The 21,323-nt window shown below is 34.7% G+C and overlaps 1 protein-coding gene across 3 annotated transcripts in view; it reads left to right on the top strand.

The window, feature by feature from the left end:
• Positions 1-21,323, top strand: part of DPP10 (dipeptidyl peptidase like 10) — a 1,350,210-nt gene that overhangs the window by 1,285,371 nt on the left and 43,516 nt on the right. For all 3 annotated transcript variants that reach the window (XM_078451370.2, XM_078451369.2, XM_078451371.2), the window contains exons 16-19: positions 2,813-2,934; positions 4,245-4,292; positions 19,986-20,084; positions 20,190-20,259. In XM_078451370.2, the coding sequence (XP_078307496.1) occupies positions 2,813-2,934; positions 4,245-4,292; positions 19,986-20,084; positions 20,190-20,259 (339 nt within the window). The remainder of the gene's footprint in view (positions 1-2,812; positions 2,935-4,244; positions 4,293-19,985; positions 20,085-20,189; positions 20,260-21,323) is intronic.

Consider the following 21,323-nt stretch of genomic DNA (forward strand, 5'->3'; position numbering starts at 1 on the left):
TTTTTTAAGGCTTGCATTTCTCAACTACCCATCTCACGGGAGTTTACTATTTTCCTGAGTGGACTTTTCTTCCCCTAAGCCTCATTTTGAATTTTCAGTGCATTTATATTGTACACCGGTAATTTATTCCCAAAGTAAAACCATTGTGAACACTTAGAAGAGTAGATCAAGGGGAAGTTTTTCTCCCCTGCCCCCACGATGTGCAAAACCTGGTAAGATTATTGTTTGAGCCAGTAACACTCACTGCTTAGTAAAATAAAGCATTAGATGGGGAATGTTCTCATCTGCCCAATTTTCCCAGATGGAAAGTTATATTCATAAAAGATGTTTAAGGTCATACCTATTTAGTATTAAAACGTCTCCTCACTCAGAAAGTTTTCACCAGGATCTCATAAGAATGACTTTTATTTTTGTCTGGCAAGCAACTTATTAATTCTAGACTTTATATACACTTTCAAATTTCCATTTCACAGATTCATTTTTAAAGTGTCAAAACTGCCATGGCATATTCTCAGTGGAAATTCATCATGTTTGAAGAAGTGTCACCACTGATTCTTACCCAGTAGCCTAGACTTTCCTTTGAGAGTAAAAATGCATGTTTAAAGCACCCTAAACTCCCTCTAATACACTGCACACTCTTATTTATGCATAAATTGCTTTCATCTGAAGCGTCTATTTTTATCACCTCTCTCAATAGGTGATTTTTGGATTCTTTGTTTTATGGGGTTTTTGTTTTGTGTTTCTCTTGAGTCTGAAACCCATAGTCTCAATTCTAATGACTTCCAAGGGAAGGAAAGCTGTTTATTTAAAGAGACTGATGCTAGTGGTTGGTTTAGAGATCTTGATGAACGTAGTGGTCACTTTGTGCTTTTTGGTGACCTGAAGCTTATCTTGAAGCGTATACTCCGGTTGATACTGGCAGTTGTGAACAATTTAAGGTTGTGGAACTAGTATATCTAAGTGTTATTTCTCTCATTTTATGAAACTCTTAAAGAAAAATCAGTGTCAAAAGATTAGACTAGGCCCATTTCAGCCAATGGAACTATCTCAATCTCTCTTCCCAATATGATTAGCCTAAAATGTGATCTGAATCAAAATGACTTCTTAGACTTGTGTGCTTGTCTTTGTTCTCTAGTGACTGAGGCAGCAGTCTATCTATGAACTGTACTAGTGGAGCAGGCCATGTTATAAAGGAAATATAGTACCAATAAATTTCCCCTTAAGTTGCTCAGCAAATGCCAGTTGGCTTGACTGTAAGATAATGTTACTGTTTAACTCAGAAAACTCAATCACTGTCTTACCCAGGTCATAAAAATAATCATTGGTTGACCAAATTTATGGGATGAGATAGACCTGTGAAGAATCACAGATGCTGCCATAGTCAGTGTTAGAATGAACGTTGTCTCAAAATGTGCATTTCTTTATTTCAATAGATTATCATAATTTAGACTATGATCTAAGTAATGATAAATACTAACATAAATCTCTGAGGAACTTGAATCTGAAAAGTTATATGAAGGAGAGAGGGAAAGGGTTTAAATCCTAGTTATGTCATTTCACTAGGCACGCATTCTTCTCTGTGGAGAGTGCTGCACAACATTGTGACTATAATTAAAGACACTGAATTTTATACTTAAAAATGATTAAAATGGAAAGTGCTATGGTGTAGGTGTATTTGAATGTATATACACACATAGAGCAATTTCAAAGAGAAAAAATAAGGTATGATTACCTTTGCAAGTTATCGTAAGGGTGAAATGGCCTAATGTATTAAGTGCTTCGTGTGTGTATTGATCGGTTAGGCCAGTAAAGGAAAATTTGGATTCTAATGAGCTCAGAATGTTTCAAATGTGAAATTTTGAGTTCATGAACGATACTTAACATCTATTCTCAATTGCTTCTGGTGCCCACGCCAATATTCCTGTACCCATCCCCGTGTCTACAGCATACTGCACATCAAAATGACTATCATTCATTTACAAATGTATATCCAGAATCATGTTTCAGTATTTTCTCCAAGTATAAGATGAAGCTTCACCAGCATTTCCAACTGTCAGAATAATCTATGATACATCTCTCTTTATAAAATATTCTACACAGGAAATTTAACCTTGGGTAAATATCTCCATCCCTCTGACCTTAAGCATCATTGTTTGTAAAATAAAGAGATGATGACTTGTCTCTTTACCTACCTCCCTGATGTCTCAAAGTATGCATGATCATGAAGATTATATTATCGCACAAAACATAATTTTCCTTTACCAAAAATTTCAGGGCAAGTGTTAAGTGCCAGTATTTCCCATGTATCTATTTAGTGGTAAAATTTGACAGATAACCAAATTCTAATGTTTAGAATTCTGAATTCAGGAAATCATGAGATTGATTCTTTGTGTGACTTGTGAAAACTTTCATTAGTTCTTTCAACTAATATTTATTGATGGTGACTTTATTCTAGTCTCTGTGGGCACTTCCTTTTAAAACTTTACAAAGAAATATCTATGGAGAAAAGGCAGATAAGAATAAGTTCTATTGAGTCTTGTGGAAATCAGTTCCTTTATTTTAGAAGCATGCATATATACTTTAATATACATATAAGCATACATGATTTTAATTTTATCACAGAGAAGAAAACTGTGTCTCTTAACATTAGTAATGGAAATTGACTTTGTGTTTATATGGTAAGTCCTAATTGACAAGGAGCCTCAATATAAGCAGTGCTGTAGCTCCTGAGTTTATGTTAATGTTTAAATATATGCCACATATTCATGTACCTGGAATGGTACCATTTCTAATTTTCTTTTTCTTTCCCCAGTGCTTCTACTGAAGGATTACTGAATCGTCAATGCATTTCATGTAATTTCATGAAAGAACAATGTACATATTTTGGTGCCAGTTTTAGTCCTATGAATCAACATTTCCTATTATTCTGTAAAGGTAATAAATTATTTTATTTGATCAGTATCTATTACCATCACAAGTAACTATTGCTCTCTAGCTATATGATTTGATACTCTAAATTTGTTTGTAATAAATTATGAATTTACTGAGATAAAAATTGCATCTTCATGTAGAAAACATAATTGGGAGTCAACATTTACTCGTGACCACTAAGGGCTGTTTGAACGTGAACTGTTTAAAAAAGTGAACAAGCATATTTACATCAGCAAAGTCCTGCTACAGCAATAAACTAATTTACCTAGTCTTTAGGGGAAAAAAAAAACAAAACAGTCCTCTTATTGAAATATTGGCTTGGCTGTTAAGAGGTTTAGGTTCTACAGAAATTTAACTGCCTGGGTCTAGCATCCTGAAGTTCAGAGAGATTACATTCACCCTAATTAGATCTATCAGGTAAAAATATTCTATAATCTTATATAGGAGTATGGTATATCTATGTTATACTGATAGGAATCATTGCCCCTTAAAAAGATACTGTAATTCTCAAAGATCAGATGGGAGACATCTGTCCCTTATAATGTGATGGACTGAGTGTTCTTGCTTTAGCTGGTACCTGAAGCTGTCCTGTTTTTAAGACACCCTGAGGAATAAATCAACACATGCTCTTTTTAGTTTTTTTTTTTTCCTCTTGGTATCTGAAAACAAAGTAATCAAAAAAGTACTTGTTTGATGACATCAGGGAAAACCATTAGACCTCTAGTTACAGTTCTGCAGAGGAATAAAGCTTCAAGATAACATCTTACAGTTACACTGAATTAACTAGTATATCTGAAATATTTGGTGATTCCAGTTAAGGTATTTTTTTCAATTAGTATATAATTAGAACCAAATTTTTATTCATCTTATGGATGAGATATTTCCATTCCAGAGTGTGCATTCTTTCTTTCTTGGCTGAGTGGAAACAATTTAATTTTGGATGAACAAATGAGGGGTCATGAATCAGCATTCTGAGTATCACTAACTGTTCTATAAAAGAGTAGTGAAAGAGTAAGGAGCTTAAGATTGGGAACCGTAGAAATGTAGAAGTACAAGGGCATTTTGGAGAAGGGAAAAGCTTAAAAATAATCTGTGCAAATGGTTTCTTTCCCCATATATTCTTTTCTTTAATAAAATAGCCATAGGTAGTGATTAAATGTAGTTATCTGGTTTCTGTTTCATTATGTTTTTAATATGAAATACTTCCATTTGGAAAAAATAACACTGTCATGAATTGTTACTCATATCTTTAAAATATTTATACAAATTTTTAATTTATACATATTTTTAATATGTATGTTTGTAAAATCCAGGCCCAGGCATCCCAATGGTCAGTCTCCATAGCACGGAAAACCCAGCGAGTAAGTACACAAACCGGACAATGTGGAAGAGTCATGGTGGGCACTGGTACGAGGTATTATATATTCTGAGTGTCATACTCTTATAGAACCTTTTTCAAAGGTGTTTCCAGTATGGGGAAAGATGAGTAAGTACCATCAACTTGACCTTGTTTATGTAAGAGAAACAGTAAAGCAAGTGGTTTGAGCCATGTTACAGCTGGAATTGAATCTTGCATGCCTGAAATAGGGTGTCTACTGTATCCAAATTGGTGAGGCCTGATTGAAGAGGCCCATTTAGGTACATTTCAGCCTACTAGCCCCTTAGTGCTCTGGTTCATGTTTTTCCTGGGCTTCATATAGATTATTCCTCCTTTTTGTGTACTTTTGGGAAAAATATGAAAAATGTTACTTTTTATATCCATTTCCAGATATCCAGGGCTTTCTAGTTTTATACATTCATTTATTCTTTTATGTATTTAACTCTGCATCATCTATTAAGTGAGAATTTACTTTATCAAACAATAGGACAGAGGTTGGCTGGACCTTGCTTGTCCTATATGGTCAACGTGTTTAAGAAATTAGTAAAGTACTTATGTAAATGCGTGCTTGATTGAAGCTTGATTGAAGTAATTTTCAAAATGAATAGCCAGATACTTCCTGCCTTCCTTTCTTCCATGTAACCTTTCCTTCTTTAATTTTATTTGATAAATACTCTTCTGGTCTAATGATTTACATTAGGCCACTATGATCTAATAAATCCTATATTTATCAACTTATTTCTCAGAACACCCTCTGAGATAATTTTTTTATTATCCTCTTCTAAGGATGAGGAAACTTAGTCACAAGGAGGTTAAGTAACTTGCCTAATTCATACTAATAGGTAGCAGAGCCAGGAATCATCTGAGACGTCTGACTCCAGAATAGGGTTTGTAATTGATGTAGGAGACTTATGAGTCACTATTGCTTGGTGTTAGGGGTTCATACTGGAAAAGGATCTAGGGTCCATGTTCCTTTAGAAATCCAGGGTAGGGTCCAATCAAAGGTGAGTGACAGGTGAATAATAGTTGTTCTTTCATGAATCATCAAAGGTAGGAGGTATTGATGCCAGTGTCGGCAGAGGTCTATTTGAAGCTAATGTCCTGGAACATGTTTGGGATCCAGTTCTTAGATGTTAGTTATCACGTGGTAAGGACCTAGGACAAAACCCAGAGAATGATTAGCTTTTTTGCTTCCCCTTAAAGTGGGAACATGGCTTCTTTGGCGTGTTCAGAGGCAAAATACAAAAATGTGGCCTAGCAGAGACCCAGCCTTTCTAAAATGGATTCCCCTCAGTTTTCCTACCTCATAATCACAACCATAAGATGGCAACTTATTTTGCTTTTGTCTTTCACATCTTGTATTTAAGAAGGAGTCTTACTTAGATGCCTTGACATAATGGAGATGCAGGCATTAGACTAATGTTGAAAGACAATATTATTTTTAGAGAACAGAGGAAGACCGTTTATGCTCTTCAAATACCAACATATGGAGATTTCCTCCCTGTTCTAGAAAAAGACACAATTGCTTAGTTTGTGATGGAGTTTTGTGTGGTTGGGAATAGGTGGACATATCATTTAGTTTCTAGTTATCAGTATACATTTTAAAGAGGTTATGGTAAGCAAATTAATCTGTTCAGTATTAACACTAATGTCAATGATAATAAAACAGAATATTTGATAAAATAGAGGCTTGCATTTTACAGATTATGAGTTCATTACATACCTTTTGTGAGATCTGAGACAAATTAGCATCTCATAGGATCAATTTCCTTGTAGGCAAATTAGCAAATGAATTTTTCAGGAAGATGAGATATATTTGCAACATAGGATGCACTGAATATGTATTATATTGCATATTCTGCCAAAATGATGGTTTTCTAAAAATTTCCAATCTGACTTTAATTAACTTCATTCTACTGTTACAAGGCAATGTTTTCTAGTAATATCTACTGCAAACAATGAAACATTTTTGTTATGAGTGAAATAAGCCAATTATGATTATCTCAGGGTCAAAAAAACCAAAAAGGGGCACGTGGAGTAGTCAGGTGCTTAATTTTCTTTTTAAAAGACATGTATTGAGATAAAACACATTCAATATCAAGTAAATTTTGGAGTTAATGGATTTTGGATTAATCTTTGTTACACTAATGAACTAATCATAATTCATTTGGGGCCACATGAAGTAAAATAGGATATGAAAAGAAAAATGAAAATAACAAACATGAAAACCTTTAAACCTAATAGTTATCAAAGAAATGCAGAATGAAACATTGTCATATAATTTTCCAAACAAATTAATAACATCAAAAACTTACATTGCTAATAAGGATATACTCTCATAACTTGCCAGAGGAAATATAAATTATAGCAATCTCTTGGAAAAAATAAGTCATAAGCCTTAAGTGTTCTGTATCTATTTACCTGGTATTTTTTCTCTTAATGGTTTATACTGAGGAAATCATGCTAAGTAGAGAACATCTAACAGCATTATTGATGATAGAGCATTATTGATGATAGTGGGGGAAAAAACAAATAATAAAAGAGGGGGATTTGTAAATAAACTTTAATTAAATATTAATTGGTGCCCTGAATATCTTCCGATTGTCCTCCCAGAACCACTGGATCTCAGTTTCTTTCCCCTTTGGTTTCCGCCTCAGAAGTTATCTATACGGATGACTTAGGTTCTGTTCCATTTGGCTGCCAGTTAGTTTCAGCTAAAGTGAATCTCCTGGATGACTGAAGAGAGGGAGAAAAGAGGTTTTGGGACTATCTATTCTTCCATCCCTATCTATCCCTGTGGAGTTACCCCAGGTTGCCACAACTCCTAGCTGAAGGTCACATTGGATTCACACAACCATCACTGCTCTCTGCCCTTGACCTGCAAGCATAGCCACTAAGCCCTGGGTTACTGTCCCTTATGAACTCCTGTCCATTGTCCATATATTTGTAAATAGTTCTTCATTAAAATGTTATCAAATTATTCTAAGTCAACATCAGTTTCCTATTAGGATTAAAAATAAAAATGTTTATAAAAGACAATTCTTCAAAAATGTTTAAACTATATTTTTAAGTGATCAAGGAGTCCAGATGTTTATGTCACACTAACAAAACTGAAATGCATCTAAAATTGTAAGAAAATAATACAAATGTTAAAATTCTTGGATTTGCTTAGCAGCCTTCCAGGTGACCTTTATTCTTTCTTCTTGAGTATTCCCTAACACTTTACAATGAACATGTATTGCATACATATACATGTATATACATATATATACATACATATATATGTGTGTGAGTGTGTGTATATATATATATATATATATATACATATACATACACACATATATGTGTGTGTGTGTGTACATATGTATGTATATACACACATATTACTTTTTGAATGAAAAACCCCTCATTAATATGCTCAGTGACTTGAGAGGAGGTATAAATATGTAAAACTTTAGTTATTTCAAAAATCCTTTATCTCATATTATTACCATTTTCTCTTTCTTCTTTTTACATTTTCATCTTTTCTTTCTCCTTAATTTAGCATATATGATTGTCTCCTTCTTCCCATCTCATGTTCTCATCTCTCTTTACTTCTCTTCTACTTTCTTTTCTTTCCCTTTCTTCTTCCCAATTTTCTGTTTTCAATTTCTTCTCTTTTAAGATCACATCTTAACATTTCTTCCTCTTCACACTATTTTGCCAAAAAACTATGTAGTGTTTTTGGAATTTATGAAAAAAAAAATGCTACCAACTCTTAATATTTTCAAAATGGCTTTACTATTTCCTATATTTTTTTTCTTACAATATTTCTTTGTTTAAAATAGAATTGACTTTTTTTGCCCCATGCCTAAATGAATGGCCTTTTTATTTAGAAGTAAAAAATTTCTCAACTGCCCTGTACTCATGTATTTAGTTTATATGTAATTAGGTTTATTTTTTCCATTGATATTTGATAATAAAGAGAAATCATTAGTATATAACACTCATTGGTGCCTCTGGCTGTATCTATTGATTTATTCATTCGTCAATTAGCCATGTTAATAAACCACTTGTCATTTATTTAAAAAATAGCCAACAAGATGATCTGCTAGAGGTATAAAAGTAAAAATTTAATAGGATTTATTCTTTAAAAACTGTCTTCCTTGTAGTTAGCAAACATCAGGTGACACTGGCTTCCTCTAAATACAAAACAAATGGTTTTATCCACAATTAAGTGCATTTTTGTGACTTTTCTTAGATTATAGATGCTGAATCTTTGATTAAGGTATATAGAGTTTAAGCATACACATTTTAATTTTTATAACTGAATATTTGGTATAGCTGCCTTGAAAATATCCTATTTGAATATCTGGAATTTCTTACATTTTAGTGATAGAAGAAACCTCTGAGAACATCTAATTTCCCAAATTTGTATTGTAGAGGATGGCACTTATTTACAAGAGATGTGGTTTGATGTGCCTGCAATCACACACAGAATTCAAAGGACAGTGCAGGAAACAAAGTTAGATGGTTCTAATTTCCTCTGATAGAAGTGGACACAATTTCAAGGAAGCAAGTCAGCAGAAAGGCAAAGAATGTGAATGTACAAAGATGAAGAGATGAAAATATTCAAACTTGCAAGATAAAAGTTGTTCCATGTGGCTGGAAAGAAACATTTAAGTTACAAGCAAAGATATATGTATGGGTGATAGGGGCAAGCTAGAGCCAGGTCATAAGTGTCTTATGTTTCATTCTAAGGAGTTTAGATTTAACAAAGTATCAACGATAGGGGCGCCTGGGTGGCTCAGTCTGTTAAGCATCCAACTTCGGCTCAGGTCACCATCTCATGGTTCGTGGGTTCAAGCCCTGCATCAGGCTCTGTACTGACAGCTCAGAGCCTGAAGCCTATTTCAGATTCTGTGTCTCCCTCTTTCTCTCTGCCCCTCCCCCACTCATGCTCTGTTTCCCTCTGTCTCAAAAATAAACATTAAAAAAAATTTAAAGTATCAATGATAAACCACTGACAATTAAAAAAAAATAAATTTGTATTCTGGCCATGAAGTCACTGAACTAAAAGTAGAAAAAGCCTCTTGCTAGGGGAGAAAAAAAAAAAAAAAAAAAAAAAAAAAAAAGAAAGGAAAAGAGAAAAACTGGATAAAATAAATAATAGTTTTCAAGCATCTGACAATAGTCAGGATAGGACTCTGATCCCTAGAAGGGAAATTAGCGAGATTAATGTAATCACCCTGGCTTTCTGGCTGGAATCTTTTTCTGAATCTCAGTGCAATGAAGAACAATCCAAGAAGAGTACAGTGGTATCTCAGAGTCATACTAAAGACAGAGATTGGAGTTCATAAAGGTTGAAGCTTTGGGAATGTTGAGAAGATGGGCAAATACAATGGATAGGAAGAGGCAAATGGGGACAAAACAAAACAGAAATCTTAATAGGGCTGTGGAGGATCATCTGAAGTCCACTGCAGAAAACACCTAGCTGGGCAGACGTAGGAAGATGCTTTGTGAGCTTGGGAGAAGCCAGAGCTCAAAAAGTGCGGGGATATGATAAAAGTTCCAATCAGGCAACATACCAGAATGTTCTCCTAGGAGACAGCCCACAAGAGTCATGCCTTAGTAGTAGAGCAGCACTAGCCGCATAGCAGAGGTCAACCAAACCCACACTAAAAAAGATATTTTTCAGAGCCTTGAAATGATTACGCTGAACTGCAAATAGCTTAAACATATGCCAGAACAAAGTCCAACAGTTTCCAAAAGAACAAAATCCAAAGCACTGTAAATATCATAATGGTCAGAATCCAATAAAACACTACTGGCTTTGTGAGGAAGCTAGAAAATGTGATGCATAACTGGGAAAAAAGCTAGTAAATAGAAACAGACTCAGAAATGACAGGGAGGGAACCTTCTGACAAATACAGTAAACCAGCTATTACATATATGATTTTGAAAATCAAGCAAAGGTTGAATACAATGTGAATATAAATAGGATATTTTCAAAGGAACTTTGTGAACTTAAAATATCTGCAATAAAAACTTCACTGGAAAATACTGAAAGTAAATTAGACACTACAAAAAAATCAGCAAAATTGAAACATTATCAAGAGAAACTTCCAAACACAAAAAGAACAAGAATGGAAGACATGAACAGAGCCTAAGCTAACGTAGGTCATGATCTGTATCTATGATATTTTTAACTGGAGTCAAAAGGAGAGGCATGCAATAAAACATATGATGAAATAATGGTCAAATCCAAATAAGATGAAAAGTATAAAATAGCTCAACAAGCCTCAAGCAGGATGTATCCCAATAGAAAAGGTTATTTAAAAAACAAAACAACCTTACATCATCAAAATTAGAAGGACATATTATATCCACACATTACATACATGGTAGCAAAGCCAAGAATTAATGCAAATGTCTCACCAGGGGGAAAAAAAATAGAGCAGTCTTTAAAATGATGATGGAAGAATTCCAGAGAAGGTGGCAGAATAGGACAACCCCAAGCACATCTTGTCCCAGGGATACAACTAGGTAACACTCACATCAGTGTAAATAACCCAGAAAATGCCAAGAAGACTAGCAGAACACAGTCCACAACTAAGGGGACTCTGGCACTGTCTGCGGGAGGGAGGGATGCTGCCATGGCACAGAGGGGAGTGAAGCAGACTGTCACATTGGGGAGCCCACATGGGGAAAACAAATCCTCATGACATTTGGCTTCAAAAACCAGAGGGGCTGAACTTCACGAGTTTTTACAACCAACAGTACTCAAAACGTAAAATTTGAAAACTGAGTGCACTCAGGGATCGCCTGGGTGGCTCAGTTGGTTAAACTTTGGACTCATGTTTTAGGCTCAGGTCATGATCTCATGGTTCTTGAGTTCAAGCCCCACCTCAGCCTTCACACTGACAGCGGGAAGCCTGCTTGGGATTCTCTCTCTGCCCCTCCTCTGCTCATGTGCTCGCTCTCTCTCTCAGTAAATAAACTTAAAAAAATTTAAAAAAAATGAGTGGACTCAGCTCTGGGAGAACGCTGAGAGCAAGAGGAAACTGAGTCCCCACCCTTAAAGAGACAGCACAAGAAACAGTCCACAGAGACACAGCATAGAGGCAGCATACAGAAGGGAGATTTCTTCACTAATCAATCTCATGAGTGTGCTGGAGTGCCAGGGATCCTTGAGAGACTTCAGAAACAAAGAAGCTGGTGGGCACCATTTCCTGCCCCCACCTCCCAGCATAAACACATGACCACTTACAGGAACCAGTAGGGTCCAGACACTCGCTATTTGGTAACACTGCACATCCTGCACACCTCCGTACCCTGCACTTTGGATCTGCCCCCTCCAGCCAGGCTGGCCTTGGTCCTAGAAAATGCAGATCCCCTCCCCCAGAGGATAAACACAACCTTACTAACACCACCACCCCTCCCCCATGCACTTTGTGGATCCTTGCCCGTGGCAGAGCCAACCCCTCCAACATGCTCTTGGCCAGAACCCAACCAAAAGGTGCCACAAGTCTGGCAGTGTGCAAGGAGCCCTGACAAGGGCCAACAGATCTCCAAAGTAACTCCAGTCCCAGGAACCGGGGAAGATAACCACGTACACTACTCCAGCTGTGACCCCAGTAGTGAGCAGGAGACAGAGCACTGGTCTGACTGAAGGCCCCACCCACCAAGAAAAAGCTTCTCAGGGGACAAACAGGTAAAGCATTCTGCAGTCTGGTTTGACTGTATCTGTGGTAAACACCTGGTCTGACACAACTCAAGCCCAAGGCAGCCCAAGACTGCCCCGCTAACACAAAAGGACCAAGCATTGCCTACAAAAGACAAAGAGAGGCATTGCAGAGGACTGGACTGGTGGAAAAAGTGGCAAGGCACACACAGCACATGTAGGAATCATGCCCGAAGTGTCGGTTCTGCGGAACAGGGGACACTGCACTGAAGGGCGCTACAGGGCCTCGTCTTTGTAAGGCACTACTTTCAAGAGTATGAGACGTAGCTGACTTTCCTAACACACAGAAACAGATGCAAAGATTTAGACAAAATGGGAAGAGGGAGTATGTCTGAAATGAAAGAACAGGAAAAAAATTACAGCAGGAGACCTCAGTGAGACAGACCCAAATAATACGCTTAATAGAGAATTTAAATTAGTGATCATAAAGAGATCTACTGGACCTGAGTAAAGAATGGAGGACATCACTGAGACATTTAACAAAGAGCAAACACAGAACAAAGAACACAATCAGATATGAAGAACTTAATAAGTGATATTAAAAATACACTAGATGGCATAAATAGTAGACTAGAGGAAGGAGAAGAATGGATCAGTGACCTGGAAGACAGAGTAACTGAAAGCAATCAGCCTAAGCAGGTGGAGGGAAAAAAAAGTTATGCAAAATGAGAATAGACTTAACATCAAGCGTAATAGCATTCACATTATTGGGATAAGAGAAGAAGAGAGAGAAAAGGGTGTAGAAAATATATCTGAAGAAATAATAGCTGAAAACTTCCCAACTCTAGGGAAGGATCCGGGAGGCACAGAGAGCCCCCAACAAAATCAACCCAAAGAAGTCCAACCAAGATACACAGTAATTGAAAAGGCAAAAATAGTTATAGAATATTAAAAGCAGCAAGAGAAAAGAAAATACTTATATACAGAGGAAACCCCATAAAGCTGTCAGGTGATTTTTCAGGTCAGAAAGGAGTGACATGATATATTCAAAATGCTAAAAGGAAAAAAATCTGCAGAAAGAATGCTCAATCCAGGAAGACTATCATTAAGACTAGAAGGAGACAGGGGTACCTGGGTGGCTTAGTCAGTTAAGTGTCTGACTTTGGCTCAGGTCATGGTCTCACAGTTCATGGGTTTGAGCCCCGCATCAGGCTCTGTGCTGATAGCTCAGAGCCTGGAGCCTGTTTCAGATTCTGTGTCTCCATCTTTTCTCTGCCCCTGCTCCACTCTCATTCTACCTGCCTGCCTCCCTGTCTCCCTCCCTCTCTCTCTCTCTCTCTCAAAATAAATAAACATTAAAAAATAAAAAGACTAGAAGGAGACAGAAAAAGGTTTCCAGGAGCTGGCTATTTGAAAAGATTAATAAAATTGATAATCCTATAGCAGGACTCATCAAAAATATTAAATAATTAAATAATTGAGAGAGAGAGACAGAGAGAGAGAGACAGAGAGGACTCAAAGAAAATCAGAAGTGAAAGAGGAGAAATGACAACTAACACCAGAGAAATAAAAAGGATTATAAAGGAATATGAAAGGTTATATACCAACTAATTGGACAACCTAGAAGAAATGGATAAATTCCTAGAAACCTATAACCTCCCCAAACTGTATCATGAAGAAATAGAAAATTTGAACAGACTGAGTACAAGCAATGAAATTTAATCAGTAGTCAAAAAACCCAAAACAAAAATAAGTCCAGGACCAAACGGCTTCACAGGCGAATTCTACCAAACACTTAAAGAACAGATAATAACTATTCCTCTCAAAATATGCCATAAAGCAGAAGAGAAAGGAAAGCTACCAAATTCTATGAGGCCAGCATTACACTGATGCCAAAACTAGATACAGACATTATGAAAAAAGAATTATAGGCCAGTATCTCTGATAAACATAGATGTAAAACTCCTCAGCAAAATACTAGCCAACTGGATCCTACATTAACCAAAAAAAAAAAAAAAAAAAAAAAAAAAAAAAAAAAAAAAAAAAAAAATCATTCACCAGAACCAAATGGGTTTTATTCCTGGGATGCATGCATAGTTCAACATTCACAATCCACTCAACATGAATCATCACATCGCTAAGATAAAGTATAAAAACCATATGATCATTTCAATAGATGTAGAAAAAACATTTGAAAGGGTACAACATGATGAAACCCTCAACAAACTAGGTTTAGAAGGAACATAACTGACCATAATAAGGGCCATATATGAAAAAGCCACAGATAACAATATACTCCATGGTGAAAAACTGAGAGCATTTCCCCTAAGGTCAGGAAAAACACAGGGACATCTCACTTTTATTAAACATGATAGTGGAAGTCCAAGCAGCAGCAATCAGACAACAAAAAGAAATGGAAAACATCCAATTGGTGAGTAAGAAGTATAAAATGTTCACTATTTGCAGATGATATGATACTATATATAGAAAACCCTAAAGAATCCACCAAAAAACTAATGGAATAGATGAATTTGGTAAGGTTGCAGGATAAAAAATCAGTATATAGAAATCTGTTGCATTTCTATTCACTAATAATAAAGCAGCAAAGAGAATTTAAACAATCCCATTTACATTTGCACCAAAAATAAGAAAATACCTAGGAATAAAATGAACTAAGGAAGTGAAACATCTGTACTCTGAAAACCATAAAACATTGATGAAAGAAGTTGAAGAGGACACAAAGAAATGGAAACATATTTCATGATCATGTACTGAAAGAACAAATATTGTTAAAATGCCCATACTGCCCAAAGGATCTATAGATTTAATGAAATATCTATCAAAATATGAACAGCATTTTCCAAAGAAATAGAATAATCCTAAAATTTGTATGAAACCACAAAAGACCCCTAACAGTCAAAGCAATCTTGAAAAAGCAAAAGTTGGAGGTATCATGATTTCAGACCTCAAGTTATAGTACAGGCTGTAGTGGTAGTAGCAGTAGTAGTAGTAATAATATAGAGTATTTTATATATACACACACACACCACATATATATAGTATATCCATAATGTATAATATACACATACTGTATAATAATTACATACTGGAATATAGTATATGTTCTGTTCCATTGATCTAAGTGTCTATTTTGTGCCAGAACTATATGCATATATGTATATATATGTAAATATATGCACACTATATATGTATTATATACACAGTACTATATATGATATTATTACTACATATATACTGTATATACTATGTACTATATATACGTATACTATATATGCAGTACTATATATTATTATGTATATACTGTAATATACATTACTGTATTACTATACTATATATAGTTATATACTATACTGTAATACATATTACTACCTATATGTGATGTATATACAGTACTATATATAATATAGTACTAGTATATATGCTAGTATAGTATAATATACATAGTACTGTATATACTGTAATACATATTACTATACTATATATGTAGTATTGACTATATAGTATATATTATGATATATAGTTTATATATATAGTATATATGTATAGTATATATATATAATATATATACTATGTATATTACATATAGTACTGTATGTACATAGTATATATGTAGTAATTATATAACATATATATAGCACTGTGTATATATAATATAATATAATACATACATAATGTAGTGTGTACATATATATAGTACTAGCACAAAATAGACACGCAGAATAGAAAGACCAGAAGTAAACTGACAATTATAGGGTCAATTAATCTTCAATGAAAGAGGCAAGAAAGTGCATTGGGGTAAAGACAGTCTCTTCAACAAATGATGTTGGGAAAACTGGACAGCTGCGTGCAAAAGAATGAATCTGGACCATTTTTTTACACCATACACAAAAATAAACACAAAATAAGGACCTAAATGTAAGACATGAAATCATAAAAATCCTGGAATAGAGCACAGGCAGCAGTAATTTTTCTTACATCAGCTGTAGCAATAATCTTCTAGATAGTTCTCCTGAGGCAAGGGAAATAAAAGCAAAAATGAACTATTGGAACTACATCAAAATCAAAAGCTTCTGCACAGTGAAGGAAATAATGAACAAAACTAAGTGATATCCTACAGAATGGGAGAAGACATTTTTGAAACAACATATCCAATAAAGGGTTAGCATCCAAAATATATAAATAATTGATACAACTCAACACCCCTAAAACAAATAATCAACTTAAAAACTGGACAGAAGACATGAACAAACATTTCTCCAAAGATATACAGATAGCCAACAGACACATGAAAAGATGCTCAATATCACTCATTATCAGGGAAATGCAAATCAAAACCACAATGAAGTATCACTTCACTCTTATCAGAATGGTTAAAATCAACACCACAGGAAACAACAATGTTGGCAATAAAGAGAGAAAATGGAATCCTCGTGCACTATCCGTGGGAATGCAAACTGGTACAGCCACTGTGAAAACTAGTATGGAGGTTCCTTAAAAAGTTAAAAATATAAGTACCATACAATCCAGTAATCACACTACTGGATATTCACCCAAAGAATACAAAAACACTAATTCGAAAGGCAATATGTACCCCTATGTTTATTGCAGCATCACTTATAATAGCCAAATTATGGAAGCAGCCCAAGTGTTCACTGATAGATGAATGGATAAAGAAGATGTGAGATACACACACACACACACACACACAGGAATATTGTTCAGCCATAAAAAAGAATACAATCTTGCCATTTGCAACAACATGGGTGTACCTACAGAGTATAATGCTAAGTGAAGCAAATCAGAGAAAGACTAATACCATATGATTTCACTCATATATGGAGTTTAAGAAAGAAAACAAATGAACGAAAGGGAAAAAAAAGAGAAACCAAAAATCAGAGTCTAACTACAGACCAGTTTACTCTGGTAAACATGGCTACCAGAGGTGGGGGGTGGGGGATGGGTGAAATAAGTGAAGGAGATTAACAATACACTTATGATGAGCACTGAGTAATGTATAGAACTGTTGAATCACAGGGCGCCTGGGTGGCTGAGTTGGTTAAGCGTCCAACTTCAGCTGAGGTTGTGATCTCACAGTTCGTGGGTTTGAGCCCTGCATTGGGCTCTGTGCTAGCAGGTCAGAGTTTGGAGCCTGCTTTAGATTTTGTTTCCTTCTCTCTGTGCCCCTTCCCTGCTCTCTCTTTTTTTTTTTTTTAATTTTTTTTTTTAACGTTTATTTATTTTTGAGACAGAGAGAGACACAGCATGAACGGGGAGGGGCAGAGAGAGAGGGAAACACAGAATCGGAAGCAGGCTCCAGGCTCTGAGCCATCAGCCCAGAGCCCGACGCAGGGCTCGAACTTGCGGACCGCGAGATCGTGACCTGAGCCAAAGTCGGACGCCTAACCGACTGAGCCACCCAGGCGCCCCTGCTCTCTCTCTTAAAAATAAACACACATTAAAAAAATAAAAAAGAATTGTTGAATCACTATAATACTGTATATTAAGTGTACTGGAATTAAAGTTAATTAATTAAATGATGCTGAAAAAGAAAACATAATTCTTAACCTGGATAATGATATTAGAAAAGAGCTTTCAAAAGTGAAGCCAAAATAAGGAATGGAGAAGAGCTGAGAATGTTTTGTTATGAGACCTGAACTTCTACGCAGGACATAAATCAAAGAATAATTTAGAACACTAATTAGAAAATATTTTGAGCCACAGAAAAACACCTGACAATGTGACAAGAAATTTTGGCTCTAAATTCTTGCTTTGTAAAGAAGGAAATCAATTATCTAAGCTTCTGCCTTAAGTAGGTAGAAAAAGAAAAGCAAATTACATTGAAGGGAGGAATAATAAAAAGTGGAAATAAATGACGACATAAATGGACTAGCAGTAGAGAAAATATACAGAAGTAAATATTGTTTTAAAGATCAATAAAATTGATAAAGTTCTGTACAGTCACCAAAGAAAATGTACATTCTCATCATCCATTTTCATTAACGAACTACATAATGTTAATAACAGATCCTACACACATTAGAATGATAGTAATAGAATATTATAAGTAATCTTAAGGCAGTAAACTTCATATTTTAGATGAAATGGGTCTAAACAGGCAGGGTAAGTACAATATAAAAATATCTCATTATCTACTAAAAAAAATCTTCCCACAAAGAAAATTCCAGTTACCTTCACTGGTGCATTCTGTGCAATATTCAATACATTTATACCAAGCTTACACAAAATCTCAGAAAATATAAGGCCAGCATTCCAAATTCCAAATCCAGCATAAACATTATAAGGACAAATAATAATAAAAACAAGGAAGGAAGGAAGAAAGGGAGGGAGGGAGGAAGGAAGACCTTTTTAATGAATATAGATGCAAAATTTGCTAACTAAATACCAGCAAGTAAAATTTACCAGTTTGTAAAAGAATATTATGAGTACATTGGGTTTACCTGAAGAATCCATGATTGCTATAATATTCAATAATCAATCAATGTAATTCACCTTATTTTACTGTTAATGCTGAGGATTAGAAGAAAAAATTTGATAAATATGAAAACCAGTAACAATAAATTAATAATAGAAAGAATAGAAATTCCTTCATAAGATGAATTGGAATCTACAAAAATCCTACAACTGACATCATACTTAATATTCAAAGACTGACTGCTTTCCCCCAATATTGGGGAAGAATGTCCACTCTCACCCCTCTATGCATCACTGTATTATTTAGCCAATGAAATGAGGGAAGAAAAGAAATATAAGTAGAAAACTATCTTTCTTTGCCGAAGATATACCTGTAACAAACCAAACAAAAATATGGAATTGAGACACTTTCACAAAACTTTTAGCAATGAGTGAATTTTTCATGGTTACAGTTATAGTACACAAAAATCAACTGTTTTATGAAATACAATGCAATGCAAAATTTGAAAATAGTTCAAAATGTTTAAAGTAACAAGAAATCTGACAATATCCAATAATAAATCTAATAAAAATGTGAAAGTCCCCTAAAATGAAAAACAACAATCATTGCTGGGAGATCTTAAAGGCTCAGTGGATATACATACATACTTATGAATTAGAGGGCTCACTATGTGAAATCTCTCCAATAAATTTATAGATTTAATGTATCAATAAAAATTCCAACAAGTTGCTGATGTTCAAATTCCAACAAGTTGCTGATGTTCTTTTCATGGTTTGTCAACTTGTTTTTTGATTTTTTTATTTTTTACATTGTCTATTTGCCATAGTCTCAAATTCACTAATTGTTTCTTCTACAGTATCTACTATGCTACTAATCCCACCTACTATTTTTTTCATTTTAGATCTTATAGTTTTTATGAATATCAGATTTTACTGTTTTTAATCTTTAGAATTCTAATTTGTGTCTTATTTTTAAATTTCATTCATATATCCCCTTAAGATCCTCATGCCTATTTTTTTTTCACCTTAATAAACACAAGCGATAGAATTATATTCTCTATGTTAATGTTATTTTCAATCCATTATATCATTTGTATTATTTCTAGGTTATTTTTATTGACTGGATTTTTTACTCATCATGGGTAATATTTTCCTGATATTTCCAATAATTTTATATTTTATTTTATTTACTATATTTATTTATATATTATATTTTATTTACTATGCCTGGGCATAGTAAATGTCATTTCATTGGGTCCTAGATAACTTTGAATTCTTTTAAATATTCTTAAGCAGAGTAGGACCATGATCAGATTTGCATTTTGAAGATGTAAATGTTAATTCCAAGAATAGGGCATGTGGACAAAATTTCACTGAAATAAGAAAGGTCAGTTAGAAAACTTGTAGAAATCTACAAGGAGAAGAATTTTAAAGAGTTTAATCAGTGCCTCACACAGTGCTTAGCAAATGACAATCACTGGATGATTATTTGTTGTGCTGCACTTATTCCTGACCAATACATAGTAGTTAGTTATTTAAATTAACTTTTTTGATTTATAGAGTATTTTATATTGGAAAGCAATTCTATGCTGAAGGAAGCTATCCTGAAGAAGAAGATAGTGAAGTCAGAAATTAAAATGCTTCATATTGATGACTATGGTAAAGTTTTGTGCATGCTATGTTATTTAACAACAATTTTCTATGAATCATAGTTTTACATGTAAATGACTCTCCATCTTTAATATTTTGCTCTTTCTTTAAAAGAACTTCCTTTACAGTTGTCCTTTCCCAAAGATTTTACGGACCGAAACCAGTATGCTCTTCTGTTAATAATGTAAGTATTTCATTTGTTTTTGAAATGAAGGAATATAAAGCTTTTATAATTTTTCATATGCCTCACACGACAGCATTCTGATTAAAAAACAAAAGAAGTCCTATGTGTGTAGTTAACTGGGGCAGCTGTCAGTGGTATGGATTTGTCAAGGACACCACCATTAAATAATATGCAGGGATGTGTAATTTGTTTGTACTTCTTACCTCTGAAATTGAATTCGATGTTACTACTGGGAATAGTGACACATATGGTTTGGTTTATGATATCTGTTTAGCAATTACTCAAGCCCTATGTTCACTTTTTCATTTTGTTTGTTTTCATATATAATATTGGTCTATTGTTTTCCTTCTTTGTGATATTTTTGTCATATCAAAGTTATGCTGGGTTCATAAAAGCCATTTTTTTGTTATTGGAAGACTACTTAATATGAGATGTACTCTCTTGACAAATTTTAAGCACACAGTAAAGTACTGTTAACCATAGGCACAGTGTTGCATAGCACATCTCTAGAACTGACTCATCTTCAATGACTGAAACTTTATACCCACTGAATAGCAACTCCCCATTTCCCCCTCCCCTGGAAAACACCATTCTACTCTCTGCCTCTAGGAATTTGATTATTTTAGATGCCTCATGAGAGTGGAATCATGAAGTATTTGACTTTTTGGCTTATTTCACTTAGGTCCTTAATGTCCTTAAGGTGCATCTATGTTGTCATAGTTAGGACCTATGCTCTTTATCAGTTGCTTATGCAACATTGAGGAAACATTTTCTTCCATTGCTGAAACCACAATGCTTATACTTGTGTCACTCCTGCCAGTTTTCCTTCCTGGCTTCATGGCCAGCAGGAAGCACCCGCCATGCTCAGAAAACCTTTTAGGTTTTTTCCAACTTGGAATTGAATTCATTCATACTTTCTGTGAGATCATACTTTGACATATAGCATTAGGCACAGAGGCCCATAACATGTAATGGTTGATTAAACTGATATAGATGTAGCATTTCATTCTCAAGAGTTATTATTTTCCTTATTAAGAAACCAGCCAGAATATTGCTATGACAAT

Source organism: Panthera onca, chromosome C1, assembly GCF_046562875.1.
Source record: "Panthera onca isolate mPanOnc1 chromosome C1, mPanOnc1 haplotype 2, whole genome shotgun sequence".
In the NCBI taxonomy this organism is placed as follows: domain Eukaryota; kingdom Metazoa; phylum Chordata; class Mammalia; order Carnivora; family Felidae; genus Panthera; species Panthera onca.